General features: G+C 63.2%; 2 protein-coding genes across 6 annotated transcripts; one reads left to right on the forward strand and one right to left on the reverse strand.

Annotated features, from left to right (window-relative positions):
* The first annotated feature begins 976 nt into the window (after nt 1-976).
* Nucleotides 977-7706, forward strand: ZBTB4 (zinc finger and BTB domain containing 4). The gene is made up of 3 exons (XM_054052708.1): nt 977-994; nt 2314-2388; nt 4383-7706. The coding sequence occupies exon 3, from the start codon at nt 4398-4400 to the stop codon at nt 7704-7706; it is 3309 nt and encodes a 1102-aa protein (XP_053908683.1). The 5' UTR covers nt 977-994; nt 2314-2388; nt 4383-4397.
* Nucleotides 7707-13302: 5596 nt separating this feature from the next.
* Nucleotides 13303-27632, reverse strand: GRK1 (G protein-coupled receptor kinase 1). Of its 5 annotated transcripts, none has more exons than XM_054052802.1 (9): nt 27570-27632; nt 24716-25324; nt 23175-23345; nt 21650-21845; nt 20340-20497; nt 18858-18941; nt 18023-18147; nt 16633-16830; nt 13303-14120 (listed from the first exon to the last, which is right to left on the reverse strand). In XM_054052802.1, the coding sequence occupies exons 2-9, from the start codon at nt 25320-25322 to the stop codon at nt 13803-13805; spliced, it is 1857 nt and encodes a 618-aa protein (XP_053908777.1). In that variant the 5' UTR covers nt 25323-25324; nt 27570-27632; the 3' UTR covers nt 13303-13802. The 5 variants fall into 5 exon arrangements, with proteins under 5 accessions (XP_053908777.1, XP_053908775.1, XP_053908779.1 ...); XM_054052800.1 differs by having other exon boundaries at nt 13308-14120; nt 21650-21777; nt 23175-23455; XM_054052804.1 differs by having other exon boundaries at nt 13792-14120; nt 21650-21777.
* Nucleotides 27633-27995: the final 363 nt, after the last annotated feature.

A 27995-nucleotide genomic window follows, 5' to 3' on the forward strand; every position in this document is an offset into this window, starting at 1 on the left:
GTCTGTCCGTGGCCGTGTGGCCGTGTCTGTGTCCACTTGGACTGTGTCCGTGTGTCCGGCTGTGCCACATCCGTTTGTCCATGTGTCTATGTGTCCACATCCGTGTGTCCGTGTGGGCCATGTCCGTATGTCCGTGTGTCCAACTGGGCAATGTCCGTGTGTCCGTGTGTCCGACTGGGCAATGTCTGTGTGTCCGTGTGTCCGACTGGGCAATGTCCGTGTGTCTGTGTGTCCGGCTGGGCCGTGTCCGTGAGTCTTTGCGTCCTTGTGTTCATGTGTGCACTTGGGCCGTGTCCGTGTGTCCATGTCCGTATGTCCATGTCTGTGTCTGTGTGTCCGTGTGTCCACGTCCGTGTGTCGGTGTGTCCATGTCTGTGTCTGCTCGGGCCGTGTCCATCTGTCCGTGTGTCTGTGTGTCCCCTCTCTCTCTGTCCCTCTGTCCCCCCTCTCTCTCTCTCTCTCTCTGTCCGTCTGCCCCTCTGTCTCTCTCTGTCCGTCTGTCCCCGCTCTCTCTCTGTCTGTGTGGGGCCCCCCGTCACGTGACCCCTGCCCTAACACCCCGCCCTTTTTTCCCAATCACGTGATCTCCACCGGGGTCCCGCCCTTGTCACGTGACCCCCGCCCCTCATTTCCCCCCCTTTTCCCCCGTCACGTGGAAATGTCCCTTGAGGCTACGTCACGTGGTCCCTCCCCTCAGCCCCGCCCTTTTTGCGTCACTTAATGCCTCCTCTCAGCCCCTCCTTTTTATATCACGTGGTGCCGCCATCAGCCCCGCCCTCCTCCGAGTCACGTGGTGCCGCGCGTTCCCCCCCCTTTAACGTGACGCACTTTCAGTTCCCGCCCTCCGCTCCGGTCACATGGTTCTCCCATCACGTGATTCCCGCCCTCCCTAATCACGTGGCTCCTCTCCCCCGCAGCTCCCCCGCCCGCGAGGACCGGGGCCACGTGACTCCATCCCCTCCCTCCCTCCCCGTCGCACCCAATGAGCTTCCAGGTGAGCGGCCACGCCCCTCCCGCGGGGGGGTGGGGTGGGGGTTGTCATGGCAACAGCGCGGGAACAGTTCCCCCCCCTCGCGGCCTCCCGGTGGCGGTGACGTCGCTGCGGACACCGGATGGAGGTGGAGGGGGGGGAGGGGGTCTGGGGACCCCCGTGACGTTTGGGGGCGGGGGAGGAGGGGGGGGGACCCCCTGTCCTCCTGGGTGTCCCCCAGTCCCTTTGTGTCCCCCATTTTCCCTCTGTCCCCTCACGTCTCCCCACATCCCGGGGTCCCCCCCTTGTCCGTCCATGTCCCCCCTTTTCCCTCTGTTCCCTCCGTGAACCCCCACATCCCGGGGTCCCCCCCTTTACCTTCTGTCCCCCCTTTTCCCTCTGATCCCCTCGTGTCCCCCCACATCCCGGGGTCCCCCCCTTTACCCTCTGTCCCCCCTTTTCCCCTCTGACCCCCCCGTGTCCCCCCACATCCCGGGGTCCCCCCCTTTACTCTCTGTCCCCCCTTTTCCCCTCTGTCCCCCCCCGTGACCCCCCACATCCCGGGGTCCCCCCCAGTCCCTTTGTGTCCCCCCTTTTCCCCTCTGTCCCCCCACATCCCGGTGTCCCTCTGCCCGCCCCCGTGTCCCCACGTCCCGATCCGTGTCCCCCCCATCCCCTGAACCCCCCGTTCCCCCCCGTTCCCTCCATCCCTCCGTGTCCCCCCCCAATCCAGGTGTCCCCCCCATGTCCCCCCATGTCGCGATCCACATCCCCCCCATCCCCTGAACCCCCTGTGTTCCCCCCGTGTCCTCTAAGACCCGCGTGTCCCCCCCGGTCCCCCCCAGTTCCCTCTGTCCCCCCTGTGTCCCCCTGTGTCCCCCTCAGTCCCCTGTGTGTCCCCATCCACGTGCCCCCCCCCCCGTCCCCCCATGTCCCCCCAAGTCCCGCCCCCACCCCTGTCCCCCCCACCCAATCCCGGTGTCCCCCTCCCATCCAGGTGTCCCCCACACATCCCCTGTGTCCCCCCCAATCTCGGTGTACCCCGCCCATCCCCTGTGTCCCCCCCCATGCAGCTGTCCCCCCCCCGTGTCTCCCCCATTCCCCGTGTTCCCCCAAATCCAGGTGTCGCCCCCCTAGTCCCCTGTGTCCCCCCCATCCAGGTGTGTCCCCCCCATCCCCCTGTCCCCCCCAATCCCGGTGTCCCCCCCATCCCGGTGTCCCCCCCCTTGTCCCCCCCATCCCTGTGTACCCCCCCATCCAGATGTCCCCCCCACCATCCCCCCTGTCCCCCCCAATCCCGGTGCGTCCCCCCCGGTCCCCGGTGACCCCTGTCCGTCCCGCAGGCGGCTGTGCCGGTTGTCGCCCCCCCCCCCGGCCCCCCCGCAGCCCCCCGCGCTCCATGAGGGCCCCGCTGACAGGTAGGGGCGCTGTCGCCATGGCAACAACCCCCCTCCCCTCCCCTCCCCGGGCTCCATGGCAACGGGCGGCGCCATAGCAACGGCCTGCGGCCTGCCCCACCGATGCTGTGGGGTCACTGTGGGTCCCGCTATGGGGCAGCCCCATGGCTGCGGGTCACTGTGGGTGGCGCTACGGGGCAGCCCCATGGCTGCGGGTCACTGTGGGTCCCGCTGTGGGGCAGCCCCACGGCTGTGGGTCGCTGTCAGGGCCTCGCGGCCATTTTGGCGCCTGCGGCCCATGAGGCCTCAACACAAAATGGCTCCGCGGGGCGGGGGGGGGGGCGGGGCCAGAGCGCTGTGGGGCTGTGACACCTGCCCCATAGCGGGGGGACACCTGCCCCATAGCGGGGGGGGACACCTGCCCCATAGCGGGGGGGGACACTGCCCCATAGCGGGGGGGGACACTGCCCCATAGCAAGGGGACACCTGCCCCATAGCGGGGAGACACTGCCCCATAGCGGGGGGAGACACCTGCCCCGTAGCGAGGGGACACCTGCCCCATAGCGGGGAGACACCTGCCCCATAGTGGGGGGGGACACCTGCCCCATAGCGGGGAGACACCTGCCCCATAGCGGGGGGGGACACCTGCCCCATAGCGGGGAGACACCTGCCCCATAGCGGGGGGGGACACCTGCCCCATAGCGGGGGGACACCTGCCCCATAGCGGGGGAGAGACACCTGCCCCATAGCGGGGGGACACTTGTCCCATAGCGGGGGGGGGACACCTGCCCCATAGCGGGGGGAGACCTGCCCCATAGCGAGGGGACACCTGCCCCATAGCGAGGGGACACCTGCCCCATAGCGGGGGGGGGGACGCCTGCCCCATAGCGGGGGGGACGCTTGCCCCATAGGCCCCTGCCCCATAGCATGAGGGGACCGTAGTGCCGCCTGTCCCATGGAGGGGTCCCCGCCCCATAGAAGGCCCTCAGCCCCACGGAAGGGATTCAGCCCCATAGAGAGGATTGTCCACAAAGAGATGCTGTGGCCCCACAGAGCCCCCCAGGCGTGGGGCCCCACAGCCCCATAGATCCCCCCCAGCCCCACAGATGTCCCCCCGCCCCATAGCTGCCCCCGAGCCCCATAGGTACCCCCCCGCCCCATAGCTGCCCCCGAGCCCCATAGCGGCCCCCCCCGCCCCATAGCTGCCCCATAGATACCCCGCAGCCCCATAGATACCCCGCAGCCCCATAGCGGGCCCCCCCACCCCATAGCTGCCCCATAGCTGCCCCATAGCTGCCCCGCAGCCCCATAGATACCCCGCAGCCCCATAGATACCCCGCAGCCCCATAGCGGCCCCCCCCACCCCATAGCTGCCCCATAGCTGCCCCGCAGCCCCATAGATACCCTGCAGCCCCATAGATACCCCCCAGCCCCGTAGATCCCCGCAACCCCATAGATCCACCCCCTGCCCCATAGATACCCCACCAGCCCCCTAGGTGCCCCATAGGTGCCCCCCGGATCCCCCTAGCCCCATAACTGCCCCATAGCTGCCCCATAGCTGCCCCCTGGGTGCCCCCCGATCCCCCCAGCCCCATAGCTACCCCATAGCTTCCCCATAGCTGCCCCCTGGGTGCCCCCAGATCCCCCCAGCCCCATAGCTGCCCCATAGTTGCCCCCCAGGTGCCCCCCAGCCCCCTAGCTGCCCCCTAGCTGCCCCCCAGCTGCCCCCCGGGTGCCCCCCAGCCCCATAGCTGCCCCCTAGCTGCCCCCCGGGTGCCCCCCAGCCCCATAGCTGCCCCCTGGGTGCCCCCTGATCCCCCCAGCCCCATAGCTGCCCCATAGCTGCCCCATAGCTTCCCCATAGCTGCCCCCCGGGTGCCCCCGGATTCCCCCAGCCCCATAGCTGCCCCATAGCTGCCCCATAGCTGCCCCCCGGGTGCCCCCCGGGTGCCCCCCAGCCCCATAGCTGCCCCATAGCTGCCCCCCGGATCCCCCCAGCGCGGTGTTTCTGGCAGGAGCGCCGCTGGGCGATGGCTGCGGCCGCGGCGCTGTGGGCGGCACCGCTGGGGCCGTCGGTGCTGCCGGAGCTCCACGAGCGGCGGTTGCGCCGTCCCTGCTGTGACATCGCCGTCAGCGCCGAAGCCCCCCGGGTGGTGGCGGCCGCCTCGGGCCCCCTCCCGCGCCGCCCCTCGGCCTCCGGAGCCGCCGTCTGCTCCGACGCCCTCGGCTCCATCTACAGCTCCCGCTCAGCGTTGGCCGCGCGCGGTTGCGGCGCCGTCGGCCGCCGTTTGGGCCTCTCTTCCCTGCCTGGTTTGGCGATGGAGCCCCTGACGGCGCTGAGCGGCGCCGAAGCGCCCGACGCGCCCGTGGATTTAACGTGCTCGGCCTCGCGCTCGGCCCAACCGCAGCCGCCCCAGGCGGCGCCTTCGCCCTCCTCGGCTTTGCCGTGCGGGCTGTGCGGCCGCCACTTCGGCACGGCGGCGGCGCTGGGGCTGCACAGCAAACTGCACCGCGGGCGCCGCGCTCTGGCCTGCCGCCACTGCGGCAAAACCTTCATCCACGTCAAGAGGCTCCAAACCCACGAGGTTCTCTGCCAAGATGGCGGCGGCAACGCCACCACCGCCACCGCGGCGCACGGTAAAAAGGCTTTACTGCTCCGGCACCGCGCGCTGGAGCTGCTGCCGGAGCCGGAGCCGCTGGTGAAGGTGGTGGACGGGCACGCGGTGTACCTGTGCGGCGTTTGCCAGCGCTCCTACATGACGCTCTCCAGCCTGAAGCGCCACGCCAACGTCCACTCGTGGCGCCGCAAGTACCCGTGCCGCTACTGCGACAAAGTCTTCGCCCTGGCCGAGTACCGCACCAAACACGAGGTTTGGCACACGGGCGAGCGCCGCTATCAGTGCATCTTCTGCTGCGACACCTTCGTCACTTACTACAACCTCAAAACGCACCAGAAGGCCCTGCACGGCATCGATCCGGCGCTCACCGCCTCCGAGAAGACACCCAACGGCGGCTACAAACCCAAAGTCAACGCCCTGAAGCTGTACCGACTGCTGCCCATGCGCGCGCACAAGCGCCCCTACAAAACCTACAGCCAAACCCCGGCGCCGCCGGAGCCGCCGACGCCGACGCCGACCACCTCCGGGGAGCCCTTCGCGCCGCCGCGCCCCGAACCGCCGTCGGTCATCGCCTACGGGCGCCCGGCGGCGTCGGTGATCGTCCACAGCGGCGCGGCGGCCGCCTCGGTCATCGCTTCCAACGGGCGGGCGGCGGCGGAGGCGCCGGCGCGGCCCATGAAGAAGCAGGTGCTGCGCGATTACATCGAGGCGCAGCGAGCGGCCGACGCGGCGGCGGCGGTGAGTGCGGCCGCGGTGCCTCCCGCCGCGCCCGACGCCGCCCGCACCATGACTTACGTGGCCAAACCGGCGTACGTCGGCGCTGCCGGCGAGAACCGCGCCGCTCCCCTTTGCCAAATCACCGTCCGCATCGGCGAAGAGGCCATCGTCAAGCGGCGCATCTCCGAGACCGAACTCCGGCTGGAGACGGGCGCCGCCGCCGCCAACCGCCGCGACGCCGACGCCGCCGAGCGCCTCTGGCGCCCCTACACCGCCTGTAAAGCCAAACGGAAGGCGCCGAGCGGCGCCGCGGCCGCGCCCGGCACAAGCGGCGGCGCCAAAGGCTCGCGGTGGCGCCGGCAGCTGCGGGTGCTGCGCTGGGACGGCGACGGCGAAGAGGCCGAGCGGCGCCAGCGCGGTTGGCAACACTCGTGCCGGGTGTGCGGGAAGAGCTTCACGGCGCTGCGGAAGCTGCGGAAGCACCAACGCGGCCACGAAGGGGACGCGGCAGCGGCATCGGCGTCGGCATCGGCGTCGGCATCGGCGTCGCCGCGCGTGGGGCGGCGCCCGTCGCTGCGTTTCGCCTGTAGCCGCTGCGCCAAAGTCTGTAAGACGGCGGCAGCGCTGAGCCGGCACGGCAGGAGACACCGCGACGAAGCGGCTGACGGCACCGCCGCCACCGCGGGACACCGCCACGCAACACCGGGACGCGGCGCTGCCTCCTCGGCACCGGCGGACGCCGATCGCGGGGACACCGAGGGCACCGCCAAGCGCCTCAGCGGCACCGGGACGGCGGTGCACTCCGGTTCGGGTGACGCCTCGGGGGGGGACGGAGCCGCTCGCGGTGACGCCGTTTGGGGGCACAAAACCACCGCCGGCGGCAAAAGCGCCGCAGGTGACGGCGTTTCGGGTGACGAATCGCCTCCGGGGGACACCGCTGCGGGTGACAAAAGTGCTGCGGGTGACAAAGCGCCCCCTGGTGACGCCGTTGCGGGGGACAAACCCCCCTCGAGTGCCCCCGGTTGCGGTGACAGAGGTCTCCCGGGGGACAACGTCACCGCTGGGGACCCCCTGAGGGGGGACAGAGTCCCTCCGGGTGACAAACGCCCCGTTTGGGGGGACAGAGGCGCCATCGCGGGTGACAACAGCGACTTTGGGGACAAACCCCCTCGGGGTGACAGATCCCCCCTCGGTGACACCTTTCGGGGGGACAAACCCCCTCGGGGTGACAGATCCCCCCTCGGTGACACCTTTCGGGGGGACAAACTCCCCCCGGGTGACAACCGCCCCTTCGGGGTCCCCATTCCGGGTGACAAACCCCCCCCAGGTGTCCCTTTTAGGGGTGACAAAGCCCCTCGGGGTGACAAATCCCCCCTGGGTGACACCTTTCGGGGTGACAAAGCCCCTCAGGGTGACAAATCGCCCCTCGGTGACACCTTTCGGGGTGACAAACCCCCTCTTCCAGGTGACAAACAGCCTCTCAGTGACACCTCTCGGGGTGACAAACCCTCTCGGGGTGACAAATCCCCTCTGGGTGACACCTTTGGGGGTGACAGAACCTCTCGGGGTGACAAATCCCCCCTGGGTGACACCTTTTGGGGTGACAAAACCCCTCTGAGTGACACTTTCCGGGGTGACAAACCCTCTCGGGGTGACAAATCCCCTCCGGGTGACGCCTTTGGGGGTGACACCTTTGGGGGTGACGCCTTTGGGGGTGACCGAGGGCCCCCGTGGGGTGGCCCCGCGCCCCACGCCGCAGCCCAGGAGCGGCCGTTGGCGCTGCTCCGCCGTGGGGCGGCCCCCGAAGTTGGGGTTCGCCGTGGGGCAGCGCCGTCGCTGCCGCCCCCCATCTTGGCGCTGCCCCCCCTGCTCGCCTTCCCCTTCCCCTTCGGCCTCGCTGTGGGGCAGGCCGGGAGCGAGGGGCCCCCCTCTGCGCCCCACAACTTGGGGGTCCCGGCCAGGGGCGGGGAGAGGCCCCCCCGGAAAGCGGGGGGGGGGACCTGAGGGGAGGGGGGGGCGGGAAGGGAGGGAGGGGGGGGTCCTGCCCCATAGGAAAGGGGGGGGGCCCATAAGTGGGGGGCCCAGAGGAGGAGATGGGGGGGGGTCCTGCCCCATAGAGAGGGGTTGGGGGGCCCTAAAGGAAAAGAGGGACCCCTAAGTGGGGGGTTCTGCCCCATAGAGGGGGGTTTGGGGTCCCTATAGGAGATGGAGGAGCCCCATAAGTGGGGGTTCTGCCCCATAAGTGGGGGTTCTGCCCCATAGAGAGGGGTTGGGGTCCCTATAGGAGATGGGGAGACCCATAAGTGGGGGTTCTGCCCCATAGAGAGGGTTTGGGGGCCCAGAGGAGATGGGGAACCCCATAAGTGGGGGGTTCTGCCCCATAGAGAGGGTTTGGGGGCCCAGAGGAGATGGGGAGACCCATAAGTGGGGGTTCTGCCCCATAAGTGGGGGGTTCTGCCCCATAGAGAGGGGTTGGGGTCCCTATAGGAGATAAGGGGACCCATAAGTGGGGGTTCTGCCCCATAAGTGGGGTTTCTGCCCAATAGAGGGGGGTTTGGGGTCCCTATAGAAGATGAAGGAGCCCCATAAGTGGGGGGTTCTGCCCCATAGAGAGGAGTTGGGGGGCCCAGAGGAGATGAGAAGACCCCTAAGTGGGGGTTCTGCCCCATAAGTGGGGGGTTTGGGGGCCCTATAGGAGATGAAGGATCCCTATAAGTGGGGGTTCTGCCCCATAGAGAGGGGTTGGGGGGCCCTAAAGGAAAAGAGGGACCCATAAGTGGAGGTTCTGCCCCACAAGTGGGGGTCCGGGGGGGTTCTGCCCCATAGAGAGGAGTTGGGGGGCCCATAGATAGAGATGGGGAGACCCCTAAGTGGGGGTTCTGCCCCCTAAGTGGGGGCTCAGAGGGTGGTGAGGGGGTTCTGCCCCATAGAGAGGGGTTTGGGGTCCCTATAGGGCATCGGGAAGACCCCTAAGTGGGGGCTCTGCCCCATAAGTGGGGGTCCAGGGGGGGTTCTGCCCCATAGCGAGGGTTGGGCCCCCCCCCCCCCAGTAGAGGACCCCCCCCCCAGTAGGGCCCCTCCCCCCTCCCAGTTTGCCCCTCCCCCTCCCAGTTTAGAGCCCCTCCTCCCATTAGGGCCCCTCCCCCTCTCCCAGTCCCCCCCCCCCCCCCAGTTCCCCCCCACTATGGGGGTTCCCCCCCCCCAGTTTTGGCACCTTAAGCTCCTGCGGCGCCGTCGTGCGACACCCGAGTGTGCAAAGAGCCCTCGTGCGAGCGTGCAAAGAGCCCTCGTGCAACACCCGAGTGTGCAAAGAGCCCTCGTGCGACACCGAGTGTGCAAAGAGCCCTCGTGTGAGCGTGCAGAGAGCCCTCGTGCGAGAGCCGAGTGTGCAAAGAGCCCTCGTGCGAGTGTGCAAAGAGCCCTCGTGCGAGAGCCGAGTGTGCAAAGAGCCCTCGTGCGAGTGTGCAGAGAGCCCTCGTGCGACACCGAGTGTGCAAAGAGCCCTCGTGTGAGTGTGCAAAGAGCCCTCGTGCAACACCCGAGTGTGCAAAGAGCCCTCGTGCGAGTGTGCAGAGAGCCCTCGTGCGAGTGTGCAGAGAGCCCCCGTGCGACACCCGAGTGTGCAAAGAGCCCTCGTGTGAGTGTGCAAAGAGCCCTCGTGCAACACCCGAGTGTGCAAAGAGCCCTCGTGCGAGAGCCGAGTGTGCAAAGAGCCCTCGTGTGAGCGTGCAGAGAGCCCTCGTGCGACACCGAGTGTGCAAAGAGCCCTCGTGCGAGTGTGCAAAGAGCCCTCGTGCGACACCCGTGTGTGCAAAGAGCCCTCGTGCGAGTGTGCAAAGAGCCCTCGTGCGACACCCGTGTGTGCAAAGAGCCCTCGTGCGAGGCCCGGTTGTGCCCAGGCCCCTCGCACGCGCGTGTGCCCCCCCCCGTGCCGCCCCCCCCGCAGCGCCCGCCACGCTCCCCCCCCCCTCGTGCGAGGGACACACGCGCGCGTGCACAGCTCAGCCGAGGGCGCGCTCGCACGAGGGCTCCTGAGGGGCCCATCCGTCACCGCTCCATGGGGACCTCCATCATGGGGGGGACCTCCCCGGGAGGGCCATCGCGAGGCACTCCAGGGTGGGGGTGATCTCCATGGTGGACCTTCTATGAGATGTTCTCCATGATGGACACCCCATGAGATGTTCTCCATGATGGACACCCCATGAGATGCTCCCCATGATGGACACCCCATGAGATGTTCTCCATGATGGACACCCCATGAGACGCTCTCCATGATGGACATCCCATGAGATGCTCTCCATGATGGACACCCCATGAGAGGCTCTCCATGATGGACCTTCACCCCATGAGATGTTCTCCATGATGGACCTCTATGAGATGTTCTCCATGATGGACATCCCATGAGAGGCTCTCCATGATGGACACCCCATGAGATGCTCTCCATGATGGACCTTCTATGAGATGTTCTCCGTGATGGACATCCCATGAGAGGATCTCCATGATGGACACCCCATGAGAGGTTCTCCATGATGGACACCCCATGAGAGGTTCTCCATGATGGACCTTCTATGAGATGATCTCCATGATGGACACCCCATGAGATGTTCTCCATGATGGACACCCCATGAGAGGTTCTCCATGATGGACACCCCATGAGAGGTTCTCCATGATGGACACCCCATGAGAGGCTCTCCATGATGGACACCCCATGAGATGTTCTCCATGATGGACATCCCGTGAGATGTTCTCCATGATGGACATCCCGTGAGATGATCTCCATGATGGACACCCCATGAGAGGCTCTCCATGATGGACACCCCATGAGACGCTCTCCATGATGGATGTCCCCATGAGACGTTCTCAGTGATGACCCCCAGTGGGCGCCCCCCCCCCCCCCGCTCTGGGGATGGGGTTCGGGGGTCCCCCCCGGTGGGGTTGGGGTTCGGGGGTCCCCCCGTGGGGCGCTGGTGGTGACGGGGCCTCAACTCCACTGTCCATCGGCATCAGTGCCACTGTAGAGACGCCAATAAACACCCCCCGAGCTGAGCCCCACGGAAATGGGGGGATGGGGGGAGATGTGGGGGAGATATGGGGGGATATGGGGGATATGGGGGGATATGGGGGGGATATGGGGGATATGGGGGGGATATGGGGAGATATGGGGGGGATATGGGGGGATATGGGGGGGATATGGGGAGATATGGGGGGGATATGGGGGGATATGGGGGATATGGGGGGGATATGGGGGAGATATGGGGATATGGGGGGATATGGGGGGATATGGGGGGGATATGGGGATATGGGGGAGATATGGGGATATGGGGGAGATATGGGGGGATATGGGGGATATGGGGGATATGGGGAGAGATATGGGGATATGGGGGGTATGGGGGGGATATGGGGGGATATGGGGATATGGGGGAGATATGGGGGATATGGGGGGATATGGGGAGATATGGGGAGAGATATGGGGATATGGGGGGGATATGGGGAGATATGGGGGGATATGGGGGATATGGGGGGATATGGGGAGAGATATGGGGATATGGGGGGATATGGGGGGGATATGGGGGATATGGGGGGATATGGGGGAGATATGGGGGGGATATGGGGGGGATATGGGGGGATATGGGGGACACAGAGAACATGGTGGGGGGACAGCCATGGGGGGGGGAGGGGGACACACGACCCGCGGGGGGGACCCCAAAACCGATCTCCTGGAGAAGCGATGGCCGCGGTTTATTGGTCACAGGGGGGACCCAAAGGGCCCCAACTCTTGAGCCCCCCAAGTGGAGGAACCCCCATTTTTGAGCCCCCAAAGTGGAGGAACCCCCATTTTTGAGCCCCCAAAGTTGAGGAACCCCCATTTCGAGCCCCCCAAGTTGAGGAGTGACCATTTTTGAGCCCCCCAAGTGGAGGAACCCCCCTTTCTCACCCCTCAAGTTGAGGAACCCCCATTTTTGAGCCCCCCAACTTGAGGAACCCCAACTTTTGAGCCCCTCCAGTTGAGAAACCCCCATTTCTCCCCTCTCCCAACTTGAGGAACCCCAACTTTTGAGCCCCCCCAAGTGGAGGAACCTCCATTTCTCACCCCTCAAGTTGAGGAACCCCCATTTTCGAGCCCCCCAACTTGAGGAACCCCAACTTCGGAGCCCCTCCGGTTGAAGAACCCCCATTTCTCCCCCTCCCAAGTTGAGGACCCCCAACTTTGGAGCCCCTCCGGTTGAAGAACCCCCATTTCTCCCCCTCTCAACTTGAGGAGCCCCAACTTTGGAGCCCCTCCAGTTGAAGAACCCCCATTTCTTCCCTCTCCCAACTTGAGGACCCCCAACTCTGGAGCCCCTCCGGTTGAAGAACCCCCATTTCTCCCCCTCCCAACTTGAGGACCCCCAACTCTGGAGCCCCTCCGGTTGAAGAACCCCCATTTCTCGCCCCTCAACTTGAGGACCCCCAACTTTGGAGCCCCTCCGGTTGAAGAACCCCCATTTCTCGCCCCTCAACTTGAGGAACCCCAACTTTGGAGCCCCTCCGGTTGAAGAACCCCCATTTCTCCCCCTCCCAACTTGAGGAACCCTAACTTTGGAGCTCCTCGACTTGAAGAACCCCCATTTCTCCCCCCTCAGCTTGAGGAACCCCAACTTTTGAGTCCCCCAAGTGGAGGAACCCCCATTTCTCACCCCTCAAGTGGAGGAACCCCCATTTTTGAGCCCCCCAACTTGAGGAACCCCAACTTTGGAGCTCCCCCGAGTGGAGGAACCTCCATTTCTCACCCCTCAAGTTGAGGAACCCCCATTTTCGAGCCCCCCAACTTGAGGAACCCCAACTTTGGAGCCCCTCCGGTTGAAGAACCCCCATTTCTCCCCCCCCAACTTGAGGAACCCCAACTTTGGAGCTCCCCCAAGTGGAGGAACCCCCATTTCCCGCCCCTCAACTTGAAGAATGCCCATTTTCGAGCCCCCCAACTTGAGGACCCCCAACTTTGGAGCCCCTCCGGTTGAAGAACCCCCATTTCTCCCCTCTCCCAACTTGAGGAACCCCAACTTTTGAGTCCCCCCAAGTTGAGGAACCCCCATTTCTCCCCCCTCAGCTTGAGGAACCCCAACTTTTGAGCTCCCCAAGTGGAGGAACCCCCATTTCGAGCCTCCCAAGTGGAGGAATGACCATTTTCTCACTCCCCAAGTGGAGGAACCCCCATTTTTGAGCCCCCCAACTTGAGGAACCCCAACTTTTGAGCCCCCGAGTGGAGGAACCCCAACTTTGGAGCCCCTCCAGTTGAAGAACCCCCATTTCTCCCCCTCTCAACTTGAGGAGCCCCAACTTTGGAGCCCCTCCGGTTGAAGAACCCCCATTTCTCCCCCCTCCCAACTTGAGGAACCCCAACTTTGGAGCCCCTCCGGTTGAAGAACCCCCATTTCTCCCCCCTCCCAACTTGAGGACCCCCAACTTTGGAGCCCCTCCGGTTGAAGAACCCCCATTTCTCCCCCCTCCCAACTTGAGGAACCCCAACTTTGGAGCTCCTCGACTTGAAGAACCCCCATTTCTCCCCCCTCAGCTTGAGGAACCCCAACTTTTGAGTCCCCCAAGTGGAGGAACCCCCATTTCTCACCCCTCAAGTGGAGGAACCCCCATTTTTGAGCCCCCCAACTTGAGGAACCCCAACTTTGGAGCTCCCCCGAGTGGAGGAACCTCCATTTCTCACCCCTCAAGTTGAGGAACCCCCATTTTCGAGCCCCCCAACTTGAGGAACCCCAACTTTGGAGCCCCTCCGGTTGAGAAACCCCCATTTCTCCCCCCTCAGCTTGAGGAACCCCAACTTTTGAGTCCCCCAAGTGGAGGAACCCCCATTTTCGAGTCCCTCAACTTGAGGAATGCCCATTTTTGAGCCCCCAAACTTGAGGAACCCCAAGTTTTGAGCCCCCCAAGTGGAGGAACCCCCATTTTCGAGCCTCCCAACTTGAGGAATGCCCATTTTTGAGCTCCTCAACTTGAGGAACCCCAATTTTGAGCCCCTCCGGTTGAAGAACCCCCATTTCTCCCCCCCCAAGTTGAGGACCCCCCTCTTGGGAGCTCGCGGGGGCTCAGAGGGGGCTCAGAGGGGGCTCAGAGGGGGCTCAGAGGGGGCTCAGAGGAGGCCGCAGGTGGCCGAGCGCGGCCCCCCGGGCGCGGGCGCGGCGCTGGGGTCGAGGTCGGGGGGGACGGTGCCGGGCGCCCCCCAAACGTTGAGCTCCTGGAAGACGCCGGTTTCGATGAGCTCCTCCTGCCAGGGGATGGCGACGGTCCCCGAGGCGAAGGCGTCGCCCACCGCCGCGTCCGTGGCGTCCAACTCCACCCCTCGGACCGTGGAGAAGGCCCCGACGTCCGCCAGGTCTTTGGCGTAAACGCGGCGCGGGTCCGGCACGAAGGGCGGCGGCACCAGGCCTGGAGGACACCGACGAGCGGTGAAGAACGGCGGCGCCAAAGCCACCACCAACCCGGGAGGGCACAGACCCAGGGCCGAAGGACACAAAGGGCTCTGCAGAACCCAACGGTGGACACCCAACATCTCCAGGAACCTCCAAAGGCCTTTGGAGAACCCAAAGGTGGACACTCAACACCTCCAGGAACCTCTAAAGGCCTTTGGAGACCCCAAAGGTGGACACCCAACATCTCCAGGAACCTCTAAAGGCCTTTGGAGACCCCAAAGGTGGACACTCAACACCTCCATGAACCTCCAAAGGCCTTTGGAGAACCCAAAGGTGGACACCCAACATCTCCATGAGCCTCTAAAGGTCATTGGAGAACCCAACGGTGGACACCCAACATCTCCAGGAACCTCCAAAGGCCTTTGGAGAACCCAAAGGTGGACACTCAACACCTCTATGAGCCTCTAAAGGTCATTGGAGACCCCAAAGGTGGACACTCCACACCTCCATGAGCCTCTAAAGGTCATTGGAGACCCCAAAGGTGGACACTCCACACCTCCATGAGCCTCTAAAGGCCTTTGGAGACCCCAAAGGTGGACACTCAACACCTCCATGAACTTCTAAAGGCCTTTGGAGACCCCAAAGGTGGACACCCAACACCTCCATGAACCTCTAAAGGTCTTTGGAGACCCCAAAGATGGACACTCAACACCTCCATGAACCTCTAAAGGCCTTTGGAGAACCCAACGGTGGACACCCAACATCTCCAGGAACCTCTAAAGGTCATTGGAGACCCCAAAGGTGGACACCCAACATCTCCAGGAACCTCCAAAGGCCTTTGGAGAACCCAACGGTGGACACCCAACACCTCCATGAACCTCTAAAGGTCATTGGAGACCCCAAAGGTGGACACCCAACATCTCCATGAACCTCTAAAGGTCATTGGAGAACCCAAAGGTGGACACCCAACATCTCCAGGAACCTCCAAAGGCCTCTGGAGAACCCAAAGGTGGACACCCAACATCTCCATGAACCTCTAAAGGTCATTGGAGAACCCAAAGGTGGACACCCAACATCTCCATGAACCTCTAAAGGCCATTGGAGAACCCAAAGGTGGACACCCAACATCTCCATGAACCTCTAAAGGTCTTTGGAGACCCCAAAGGTGGACACCCAACATCTCCATGAACCACTAAAGGCCATTGGAGAACCCAAAGGTGGACACCCAACACCTCCATGAACCTCTAAAGGCCTTTGGAGAACCCAACGGTGGACACCCAACATCTCCAGGAACCTCTAAAGGTCTTTGGAGAACCCAACGGTGGACACTCAACACCTCCATGAACCTCTAAAGGCCATTGGAGAACCCAAAGGTGGACACCCAACATCTCCAGGAACCTCTAAAGGCCTTTGGAGAACCCAAAAGTGGACACCCAACATCTCCATGAGCCTCTAAAGGCCTTTGGAGAACCCAAAGGTGGACACTCAACACCTCCATGAACCTCCAAAGGTCTTTGGAGAACCCAAAGTTGGACACTCAACACCTCCAGGAACCTCCAAAGGCCTTTGGAGACCCCAAAGGTGGACACTCAACACCTCCATGAACTTCTAAAGGCCTTTGGAGACCCCAAAGGTGGACACTCAACACCTCCATGACCCTCTAAAGGCCTTTGGAGACCCCAAAGGTGGACACTCAACACCTCCATGAACTTCTAAAGGTCTTTGGAGACCCCAAAGGTGGACACTCAACACCTCCATGAACCTCTAAAGGCCTTTGGAGACCCCAAAGGTGGACACTCAACACCTCCATGAACCTCTAAAGGCCTTTGGAGACCCCAAAGGTGGACACTCAACACCTCCATGAACCTCTAAAGGCCTTTGGAGACCCCAAAGGTGGACACCCAACACCTCCATGAACCTCTAAAGGCCTTTGGAGACCCCAAAGGTGGACACTCAACACCTCCATGAACCTCTAAAGGCCTTTGGAGACCCCAAAGGTGGACACCCAACACCTCCATGAACCTCTAAAGGTCATTGGAGAACCCAAAGGTGGACACCCAACATCTCCAGGAACCTCCAAAGGCCTTTGGAGACCCCAAAGATGGACACTCAACACCTCCATGAACCTCTAAAGGTCATTGGAGAACCCAAAGATGGACCCTCAACACCTCCATGAACCTCTAAAGGTCATTGGAGACCCCAAAGTTGGACACTCAACACCTCCATGAACCTCTAAAGGCCTTTGGAGACCCCAAAGGTGGACACTCAACACCTCCATGAACCTCTAAAGGCCTTTGGAGACCCCAAAGGTGGACACCCAACATCTCCATGAACCTCTAAAGGTCATTGGAGAACCCAAAGGTGGACACCCAACACCTCCATGAACCTCTAAAGGTCTTTGGAGACCCCAAAGATGGACACCCAACACCTCCATGACCCTCTGAAGGTCTCTGGGGACCTTTGGAGTCTTTTGGCCCCGTCTCCTGCCCCCCGCGTGCCACCGGCCGTGGTCCCGGGGGGTTACCTGCCTCGAGGCGCCCCCAGTTGATCTCCGCGAAGAGCGGTTGCGCCTTCACCTGAGCGCAGTCGCTGCCGCGGAAGCTGAGGCGGACGTTGGCGTCCTTGGCCAGGAGACCCTCGCAGGTGGCCTTCGCCGCTGCGCTGAACCGCTCCGAGTAGCTGACGGGGTCGTGGAGGATGCGCCGCGTCACCTCCTTGTTCTCCACCTGGCCAAGAGGAGAGTTCCGGAAGGGTCTGGAAGGGGCTTGGAGCTTCCTGGAAGCTCTGAGATGGGAATTATGGAGGTTTGAGGGGTTCCTGATGGGTTCCTGAGGGGTTTTGGAGCTTTCTGGAAGCCCTGAGATGAGAATTATGGAGGTTTGAGGGGTTCTTGATGGGTTCCTGAGGGGTTTTGGAGCTTTCTGGAAGCCCTGAGATGAGAATTATGGAGGTTTGAGGGGTTCTTGATGGGTTCCTGAGGGGTTTTGGAGCTTCCTGGAAGGCCTGAGATGAGAATTATGGAGGTTTGAGGGGTTCCTGATGGGTTCCTGAGGGTTTTGGAGCTTCCTGGAAGCCCTGAGATGGGAATTATGGAGGTTTGAGGGGTTCTTGATGGGTTCCTGAGGGTCTTGGAGCTTCCTGGAAGCCCTGAGATGAGAATTATGGAGGTTTGAGGGGTTCTTGATGGGTTCCTGAGGGTCTTGGGGCTTCCTGGAAGCTCTCAGATGGGAATTATGGAGGTTTGAGGGGTTCTTGATGGGTTCCTGAGGGGTTTTGGAGCTTCCTGGAAGGCCTGAGATGGGAATTATGGAGGTTTGAGGGGTTCTTGATGGGTTCCTGAGGGGTCTTGGGGCTTCCTGGAAGCTCTGAGATGGGAATTATGGAGGTTTGAGGGGTTCTTGATGGGTTCCTGAAGGTTTTGGAGCTTCCTGGAAGCTCTGAGATGAGAATTATGGAGGTTTGAGGGGTTCTTGATGGGTTCCTGGGGGTTTTGGAGCTTCCTGGAAGCCCTGAGATGGGAATTACGGAGGTTTGAGGGGTTCTTGATGGGTTCCTGAGGGTTTTGGAGCTTTCTGGAAGCCCTGAGATGGGAATTATGGAGGTTTGAGGGGTTCTTGATGGGTTCCTGAGGGTTTTGGAGCTTCCTGGAAGCTCTGAGATGGGAATTATGGAGGTTTGAGGGGTTCTTGATGGGTTCCTGAGGGTTTTGGAGCTTCCTGGAAGCCCTGAGATGGGAATCATGGAGTTTCGTGGGGTTCCTGAAGGTTCCTGGGTGGTTCTGGTGGTCCCTGAGAGGTTCTGGTGGTCCTCGAGGGGTTTCCGGGCTCTACTGGGAGGTCTCTCGGAGGTTCCTATCAGCTCTGGGATGTCACGCGTGGGGTTTCTGGTGGACACGGAGGGGTTCGGGGTGGTGGTCACCTTCTCCCCCCGTTGGCGGAAGGGCCCTTTGGCCTCCAGCATCTCGTAGAGCGTCACCCCCAGCGTGAAGTAGTCCACGGCCCAATCGTACTCTTCGTCGCGCAGCACCTCGGGCGCCATAAACCCTGAGTGGTGGCCCAGGGGGACCCCGGTGACCAACGGGGGGACCATGGGGGGACCCTGGGGACCAACGGGGGGACCATGGGGGGACCCCGGGGACCAACGGGGGACCATGGGGGGACCAACGGGGGGACAGGAGACCATGGGGGGACCCCGGTGACCAACGGGGGACCGTGGGGGGACCCCGGGGACCAACGGGGGACCATGGGGGGACACAGGGGACCAACGGGGACACAGGAGACCATGGGGGGACCCTGGGGACCAACGGGGGACCGTGGGGGGACCATGGGGACCAACGGGGGACCGTGGGGGGACCCCGGGGACCAACGGGGGGACCATGGGGGGACAGAGGGGACCAACGGGGGGACCATGGGGGGACCAATGGGGGGACAGGAGACCATGGGGGGACCCTGGGGACCAACGGGGGACACAGGAGACCATGGGGGGACACAGAAGATCAGGGGGACCATGGGGACCACGAGGTGACCCAGGGGACCATGAGGTGACTCAGGTGACCATGAGGGACCAATGGGACCATGAGGTGACCCAGGAGATCAGGGGGACCATGGGGACCATGGGGTGACTCAGGTGACCAATGGGGGACCGAGGAGAGAAGGAGGGACCATGGGGTGACCATGGGGTGACGGTGGGTGACAGTGGGTGACGGTGGGTGACGGTGGGTGACACCGGGCAGGAGGTCCCCGCTGTCCCCTACCCGGGGTTCCGGCGTAGCCGCGGGTTTTGCTCTCTCCGTCCTTCAGCTCCACCGCCAAACCCATATCGGACAGACGGACGTGACCTGCGACCACCAGAGCCACCGCTGACCACCAGGGACCACCGGGGACCACCAGAGCCACCGCTGACCACCGGGGACCACCAGGGACCACCAGAGCCACCGCTGACCACCAGGGACCACCAGGGACCACCAGAGCCACCGCTGACCTCCAGGGACCACCAGGGACCACCGGGGACCACCAGAGCCACCAGGGACCCAACCAGAGCCACCAGGGACCACCAGGGACCTCCAGAGCCACCGCTGACCCAACCAGTGCCACCAGAGCCACCGCGGACCACCAGGGACCACCAGAGCCACCGCTGACCAACAGAGCCACCGGAGACCACCAGGGACCACCGGTGACCACCAGAGACCCACCAGAGCCACCAGGGACCACCAGAGCCACCGCTGACCAACAGAGCCACCGGGGACCTCCAGAGCCACCAGGAACTGCCCTCCGGGTGTCCTTCGCGTCCCCCAATGTCCCTGAGGTCCCCAATGTCCCTTTGCCCTCAACATCCTTAATGTCACCCAACGTTCTCGACGTCCCCAACCTCCTCCACACCTCCCAATGTCCCACAATGTCCCCCAATGTCCCCAACGTCTATTGATGTCCCCAACGTTCTCGACGTCCCCAACGCCCTCCACACCTCCCCAATGTCCCCCAATGTCCCCGTGTCCTTGGTGTCCTCAACGTCTTTGATGTCCCCAATGTCTTTGATGTCCCCAACGCCCTTCACACCTCCCCAATGTCCCCATGTCCTTGGTGTCCCCCCTGTCCATGGTGTCCCCAACGTCCTCCACACCTCCCCAATGTCCCCAATGTCTTTGATGTCCCCAACGTCCTCCACACCTCCCGATGTCCCCAACGTCTTTGATGTCCCCAATGTCTTCGATGTCCCCAATGTCCTCCACACCTCCCGATGTCCCCAATGTCTTCGATGTCCCCAACGTCTTTGATGTCCCCAATGTCTTTGATGTCCCCAACGTCCTCCACACCTCCCAATGTCCCCAATGTCTTTGATGTCCCCAATGTCCTCCACACCTCCCGATGTCCCCAACGTCTTTGATGTCCCCAATGTCTTCGATGTCCCCAATGTCTTTGAGGTCCCCAACGTCTTTGATGTCCCCAACATCCTCCACACCTCCTGATGTCCCCAACGTCTTTGAGGTCCCCAATGTCTTTGAGGTCCCCAACGCCCTCCACACCTCCCCAATGTCCCCATGTCCTTGGTGTCCCCAACATCTTTGAGGTCCTCAATGTCTTCGATGTCCCCAATGTCTTTGATGTCCCCAACGTCTTTGAGGTCTCCAAAGTCTTTGAGGTCCCCAATGTCCTCCACACCTCCCGATGTCCCCAATGTCTTTGCTGTCCCCAATGTCCTCCACCCTCCCCGCTGTCCCCCCCGGTGCCGCCGTCACCGTGGTCGTCGAGGAGGACGTTCTCGGGTTTGAGGTCGCGGTAGACGATGCGGTGGCGGTGGAGGTGCTCGAGGCCCAGCAGGATCTGCGCTGCGTAGAAGACCGCGCGGGGCTCGGCGAAGCCCGGGTGCTCCTCGTCCACGTTGTAGATGTGGAACCTGCACGGCGCGGGCACGCCAAGGACACGCTAAGGACACGCTAAGGACACGCCAAGGACACGCCAAGAACACGCCACCACCTGCGGACACCTCCCCAAGGCCCCAACGGTGACCTCGGCCATGAGGGACATCTCCACACATCAAAGCCACGTGAGATACCCTCAAGAGATGCTTTGAGGACCTCAAGGTTGACCTCATCCACACATGAAAGCCATGTGAGATACCCTCAAGAGGTGGTTTGAGGGCCTCAAGGTTGGCCTCATCCATGAGGAACATCTCCACACATCAAAGCCATGTGAGATGCCCTCAAGAGAAGGTTTGAGGACCTCCAGGTTGATCTCATCCATGAAGGACATCTCCACATGTCAAAGCCGTGTGAGATGCCCTCAAGAGGTGGTTTGAGGACCTCCAGGTTGACCTCATCCACACGTCAAAGCCACGTGAGATACCCTCAAGAGAAGGTTTGAGGGCCTCAAGGTTGACCTCGTCCACGAGGGGCACCTCCACACATCAAAGCCGCATGAGATACCCTCAAGAGGTGGTTGGAGGACCTCCAGGTTGATCTCGTCCATGAGGGACATCTCCACACATCAAAGCCGTGTGAGATACCCTCAAGAGAAGGTTTGAGGACCTCCAGGTTGATCTCATCCATGAGGGACATCTCCACACGTCAAAGCCATGTGAGATGCCCTCAAGAGGTGGTTTGAGGACCTCAAGGTTGACCTCATCCACACATGAAAGCCATGTGAGATACCCTCAAGAGAAGGTTTGAGGGCCTCAAGGTTGACTTCATCCATGAGGGACATCTCCACACGTCAAAGCCGTGTGAGATGCCCTCAAGAGGTGGTTTGAGGACCTCCAGGTTGACCTCATCCACACATCAAAGCCACGTGAGATACCCACAGAGGTGGCCTCAAGGTTGACCTCATCCATGAGGGACATCTCCACACGTCAAAGCCACATGAGATACCCACAGACATGATTTGAGGACCTCAAGGTTGACCTCATCCATGAGGGGCACCTCCACACATCAAAGAGATGGTTTGAGGACCTCCAGGTTGGCCTCATCCACACATCAAAGCCACATGAGATGCCCCCAGAGGTGGTCTGAGGGCCTCCAGGTCCACGAGGGTCACCTCGAGGCCCCCTCACCTGAGGTCTCCGCCGTTCATGAGGGTCATGACGAGGCAGAGGTCGGTTTTGGTCTGGAAGGCGCACGCCAAGGAGACGACGAAGCGGCTGTGGACCCGCGCCAGGATCCGCTTCTCCACCAGCGCCGCCTGCGCACGGCAACGGCACCGCGTGGGACACGGCGTGGGACAACCCCAGGGAGCCCCGGGACGAGGACCTTGAGGAGGCGGAGGCGGTGAAGGTCAAGGAAACCATGGGAGGAGGACGTTGAGGAGATGGAGGTGGGACCCACCGAGGAGATGGAGATGGAGGTGGAGGTGGGACCCACTGAGGAAACCATGGGAGGAGGACGTTGAGGAGATGGAGGTGGGACACACTGAGGAGATGGAGATGGAGATGGGACACACCATGGAGATGGAGATGGAGGTGGAGATGGAGATGGAGATGGAGGTGGGACCCACTGAGGAAACCATGGGAGGAGGACGTTGAGGAGATGGAGATGGGACACACTGAGGAGATGGAGATGGTGGAGGTGGAGATGGAGGTGGAGATGGAGATGGAGGTGGAGGTGGAGATGGAGGTGGAGGCGGAGATGGAGGTGGGACACACTGAGGAGGTGGAGATGAAGATGGAGGTGGAGACGGAGGTGGAGGTGGAGATGGAGGTGGAGGTGGAGATGGAGATGGAGGTGGAGGTGGAGATGGAGATGGAGATGGAGGTGGAGGTGGAGATGGAGGTGGAGATGGAGAAGGTGGAGATGCAGGTGGGACACACTGAGGAGGTGGAGATGGAGGCGGAGGTGGAGATGGAGGTGGGACACACTGAGGAGGTGGACATGGAGGTGGACATAGAGGTGGAGATGGAGATGGAGACGGAGGTGGAGATGGGACACACTGAGGAGGTGGAGATGGAGATGGAGGCGGAGGCGGAGATGGAGATGGAGGTGGAGATGGAGGTGGAGATGGTGGAGGTGGAGATGGAGATAGATAGATGGAGGTGGAGATGGAGATGGAGGTGGAGATGGAGGTGGAGATGGAGGTGGAGATGGTGGAGGTGGAGATGGGACACACTGAGGAGGTGGAGATGGAGGCAGAGGTGGAGATGGAGGTGGGACACACTGAGGAGGTGGAGATGGAGGTGGACATGGAGGTGGAGATGGAGATGGAGATGGAGGCGGAGGTGGAGATGGAGATGGAGGTGGAGATGGAGGTGGAGATGGAGGTGGAGATGGAGGTGGAGATGGAGGTGGAGGTGGAGATGGTGGAGGTGGAGATGGTGGAGGTGGAGGTGGAGATGGGACACACTGAGGAGGTGGAGATGGAGACGGAGATGGAGACGGAGATGGAGGCGGAGATGGAGGTGGAGATGGAGATGGAGATGGAGGTGGAGATGGAGGTGGAGGTGGAGATGGAGATGGAGGTGGAGATGGAGGTGGAGATGGAGGTGGAGGTGGAGGTGGAGATGGAGAAGGAGGTGGAGGTGGAGATGGAGATGGAGGTGGGGCGGAGGGATGGAGATGGAGATGGAGGTGTGGCGGAGCGCCCACCTCGTAGCCGTTCCTCTTCTTGAGGCGCTTCTTGCTGAGGCGCTTGTTGGCGTACATCTTGCCGGTGGCGCGGCGCTGGCAGGCGCACACCTCGCCGAAGCCGCCTTTGCCCAACACGCGGAAGTCCACGAAGGCGTCGGCGCCCACCGGCTGCGCCTCCAACCACTTGAACTGCAGGAACCGCCCGAACTCCAGCGACCGCCGGAACGGCGCCCACGCCACCGCCTCCAGGTGCGCCAGGACCTCCCGCCCCGCCGCCGCAAAGTCGTCCTCCGCCGCCGCTGCGGGGCCAGAAGGGGCCGTGGGGGCACCGCCAGCAGCCAGGGGGGCACCGGCGCCGCCGCGGGGAACACACGGCTCTTAGAGCCATCGGGGGCACCACCGGAGGTGTCGGGGACATCATTGGAGGTGTCATGGCCACCACTGGAGGTGTCATGGCCACCACTGGAGGTGTCATGGTCACCATTGAAGGTGTCATGGCCACCATTGAAGGTCTCATGGCCACCATTGGAGGTGTCATGGCCACCATTGGAGGTGTCATGGCCACCGTTGAGGTGTCACGGCCACCATTGGAGGTGTCATGGCCACCGTTGAAGGTCTCATGGTCACCATTGAGGGTCTCATGGCCACCACTGGAGGTGTCATGGCCACCATTGGAGGTGTCACGGCCACCATTGAGGGTGTCATGGCCACCATTGAGGGTGTCAGAGCCACCATTGGAGGTGTCATGGTCACCATTGAGGGTGTCATGGCCACCAATGGAGGTCTCATGGTCACCATTGAGGGTCTCATGGCCACCATTGAGGGTCTCATGGTCACCATTGAGGGTCTCATGGTCACCATTGGAGGTGTCATGGTCACCATTGGAGGTCTCATGGCCACCATTGAAGGTCTCATGGCCACCAATGGAGGTCTCATGGCCACCATTGATGGTCTCACGGCCACCATTGAAGGTCTCATGGTCACCATTGAAGGTCTCATGGCCACCATTGAGGGCCTCATGGCCACCAATGGAGGTCTCATGGCCACCATCGGAGGTGTCACAGCTGTCACGGGGAGCGTTAAGGCCCCCACGGGGGTCTCACGGCCATTGGAACTCTCATGGCCACCAACAAGGCCCCCACGGCCTCGCGCCCCATCATGGCCGCCCCATTGGCACTGTCATGGCTGCCCCATTGGCAGTGTCATGGCGGCCCCCACGCCCATGAACCCCATCATGGCGGCCCCCATTGGCTACTGGAGCCCCTACAGCCTCGAGCCCCATCATGGCGGCCCCCTTCGGCACTGTCATGGCTGCCCCCACGCCCTCGAGCCCCATCATGGCTGCCCCCACATCTACTGGAGCCCCCACGGCCTCAAACCCCATCATGGCGGCCCCCTTCGGCACTGTCATGGCGGCCCCCACACCCTCGAGCCCCATCATGGCTGCCCCCACATCTACTGGAGCCCCCATGGCCTCAAACCCCATCATGGCGGCCCCCTCGGGCACTGTCATGGCGGCCCCCTCCGGCAGCGCCGCGGCAGCCCCCCCGCGGGCTCACCTGCGCGGGCGCGGGGGCTGAGGAAGGCGCAGGGGAGGCTCCCGCGGGGCTCCAGGTGCTTCTCCCGCAGCTGCTGCGCCAGACGGCCCCGTTGGTCCCTCTCGCAGCTCTCGAGCTCCTCCAGCCCCGCCCAGAGCGCCGCCGGCGCCGCCAGCGCCTCCTCGTGGCTCAGGAACTGACGGAACAGCAGTTTCCCGATCGGCTGCTCCACGCACTGCCCGCGGAACGACGCCTCCCAGGCCGCAAGGCCCTCCGCGGCCGCCATTTCGCCGCCATTTTGAGCCTCGACGCCGCCATTTTGTGCCCCTTTGCCTCCGCTCAAAGCCGTTTTCCCGCCGTTTTGAGCCTCGACGCCGCCATTTTGTGCCCCTTTCCCTCCGCTCAAAGCCGTTTTCCCGCCGGTTGGAGCGCCGTTTTGGGGCGCTCTCGGGGCGTTGGGGGGCCGTTCCCCCGCCAGGCGCGCCCGCAGCTCGTGGCACTGCGAGATGTGGGGCAGGCGCAGGCGGTTGCGCTGACGGCGGTCGCGGGAGGAGGCGCCGCCGGGGCCGCCGCGGGCAGAGACATAGGCGGAGTTGGCCACCACCGTCTCCAGGCCACCGATGTCCATGGCTGCGGGAGAGAGCACCGCCATCAGGGGACGGAGGACATGGGGTAAAGAGGAGGCTGAGCCCTCGTGCGATGCACGGGGACGGAGGGGATGGGTTTGAGCCCTCGTGCGATGCACAGGGACAGAGGGGATGGGGTTGAGGCCTCGTGCGACACACGGGGACAGAGAGGATGGGGTTGAGCCCTCGTGTGACGCACGGGGACAGAAGAGATAGGGCTGAGCCCTCGTGCGATGTACGGGGATAGAGGAGATGGGTTTGAGTCCTCGTGCGATGCACAGGGACAAAGGAGATGGCATAAAGCCCACGTGCGACGCACAGGGAAGAGGAGGCTGAGCCCTCGTGCAGTGCACGGGGATGGAGGGGATGGGTTTGAGCCCTTGTGCGATGCACAGGGACAGAGGAGATGGCGTAAAGCCCACGTGCGATGCACAGGGACAAAGGAGATGGCATAAAGCCCTCGTGCGACGCACAGGGAAGAGGAGGCTGAGCCCTCGTGCAGTGCACGGGGATGGAGGGGATGGGTTTGAGCCCTTGTGCGACGCACGGGGAAGAAGAGGCTGAGCCCTCATGTGATGCACAGGGACAGAGGAGATGGGTTTGAGCCCTCGTGCGATGCACGGGGAAGAGGAGGCTGAGCCCTCGTGCGACGGATGGGGACGGAGGGGATGGGTTTGAGCCCTCGTGCAACGGACGGGGATGGAGGGGATGGGTTTGTGCCCTCGTGCAACACACGGGGATGGAGGGGATGGGTTTGAGCCCTCGTGCGCTGCACGAGGCCGCCGGGGGATTAACCCCGCGCTCATCAAGGTCAGGGTTCTTAACGAGCCGCTATAATTAGGGGGTAAGCGGCTCAGCTTAAGCCGCTTTCGGGGCTCCCCCCTTCGCACGAGAGGTGTGTGACCCCCCCCCCAATATCTCCTTGGCATCCCATAATACTCCAGGGCCACAGTGCAGGATGGGAAGGGGGTGTCCCACCACACCCCCCCCCAAAATAAATGGAGCCGCAAAGGATTGTGGGAGACACCCCCCCAAAGTCCCCCCTCTTTGGGGATTCCCCCCCCACTTTAGGACCCCCTCACCCCATAATTCCCCCCTTTGGGACACCTCTCTGCCCCCCTCACCCCCCCATGACCCCCTCACCCCAGCCCCCCCCCCTTTGGGACCCCCCAATCCAACCCCTCCCCCTCAACCCCCCCCTTTTTGGGAAACCCCCCTCAAACAACCCCCCATTTCTACACCCCCCATGCCCAACCCCGCCCCACACACACACTTTGGGACCCCCCCTGCGCCCCCAAACGCCTCCTTTGAGACCCCCCCAATCCAAACCCCACCCCCAGAACCCCCACTTTGGGACACCCCCCCCCAAACCTCACCCCCCCCAACCCCAGGACACCCCCCTTTGCGACCCCCCCCCCCCTTTGTGATCCCCCAACCCCAAACAACCCCCTTTTAGGACCCCCTTCACCCCCAAATCCTCCTCCTTTTGGACCCCCCCCCAAAAAGAACCCCCCTTCGGACCCCCCTCAGCCCCAGACCCCCCCTTTCGGACCCCCAACCCCCCATTTGGGCCTCCCCACCCCAAAATAACGCCTTTAGGACCCCCCCACCCCCACAGCCCCCCCATTGGGACACACTCCCCCCAAATCCTCCCTCCTTTGGGACCCCCCCCCCCAAAAAAAACCCTTTTAGGACCCCCCCCCAAAACCCCCTCCTTACCCTCCCCCTCCCCAATCTCCCCCCCCCCAAAACCCCCTCCTTACCCTCCCCCTCCCCAATCTCCCCCCCCTTTGGGACCCCCCCCATCCCCAGACCCCCCCTCTTTGGGCCCCCGCCCTCTTTGGGACCCCCCCACTTTGGGACCCCCACTTTGGGACAACCCCATCCCCAGACCCCCCCCCCTTTGGGCCTCCCCCCTCTTTGGGCCCCCCCCTTTCGGTCCCCCTCACTTTGGGACCCCCCCTCTTTGGGACCCCCACTTTGGGACAACCCCATCCCCAGACCCCCCCTCTTTGGGCCTCCTCCCTCTTTGGGCCCCCCCCTTCGGTCCCCCTCACTTTGGGACCCCCCCTCTTTGGGACCCCCACTTTGGGACACACCCCATCCCCAGACCCCCCCCCCCCCTTTGGGCCCCCCCTCTTCGGGCCCCCCTCTTTGGGACACTCCCCCCCTTTGGGACCCCTCCTCTTTGGGCCCCCCCTTCTTTGGGTCCCCCCCTCTTTGGGACCCCCACTTTGGGACCCCCCCACCTGCGCAGCTCCGGTCGCCCGCGGCTCCCGGTGGCCCCGGATTGGGGATTAACCCTCCCGGGATTAACGAAATCCCGCGGGGGGGGGGACCGACCCCCCCTCACTGACACCCCCACACCCCCCCACCCCCCGATCCCGGGGGCTGCCGGGACAGGAGCCCCCCCACATTGACTCCAGGGGGTCCCCAAGACCTTCTCCCCCACCATTGATTCCAGGGGGGTCCCCAAGACCCTCTCCCCCCCCCATTGACTCCAGGGGGTCCCCAAGACCCTCTCCCCCCCCATTGACTCCAGGGGATCCCCAAGATCCTCTCCCCTCCCATTGATTCCAGGGGGGTCCCCAAGACCCTCTCCCCCCCATTGATTCCAGGGGATCCCCAAGACCCTCTCCCCCCGCCATTGACTCCAGGGGGGTCCCCAAGACCCT

The sequence above is a fragment of the Cuculus canorus genome, chromosome 36, assembly GCF_017976375.1.
Source record: "Cuculus canorus isolate bCucCan1 chromosome 36, bCucCan1.pri, whole genome shotgun sequence".
Lineage (NCBI taxonomy): Eukaryota > Metazoa > Chordata > Aves > Cuculiformes > Cuculidae > Cuculus > Cuculus canorus.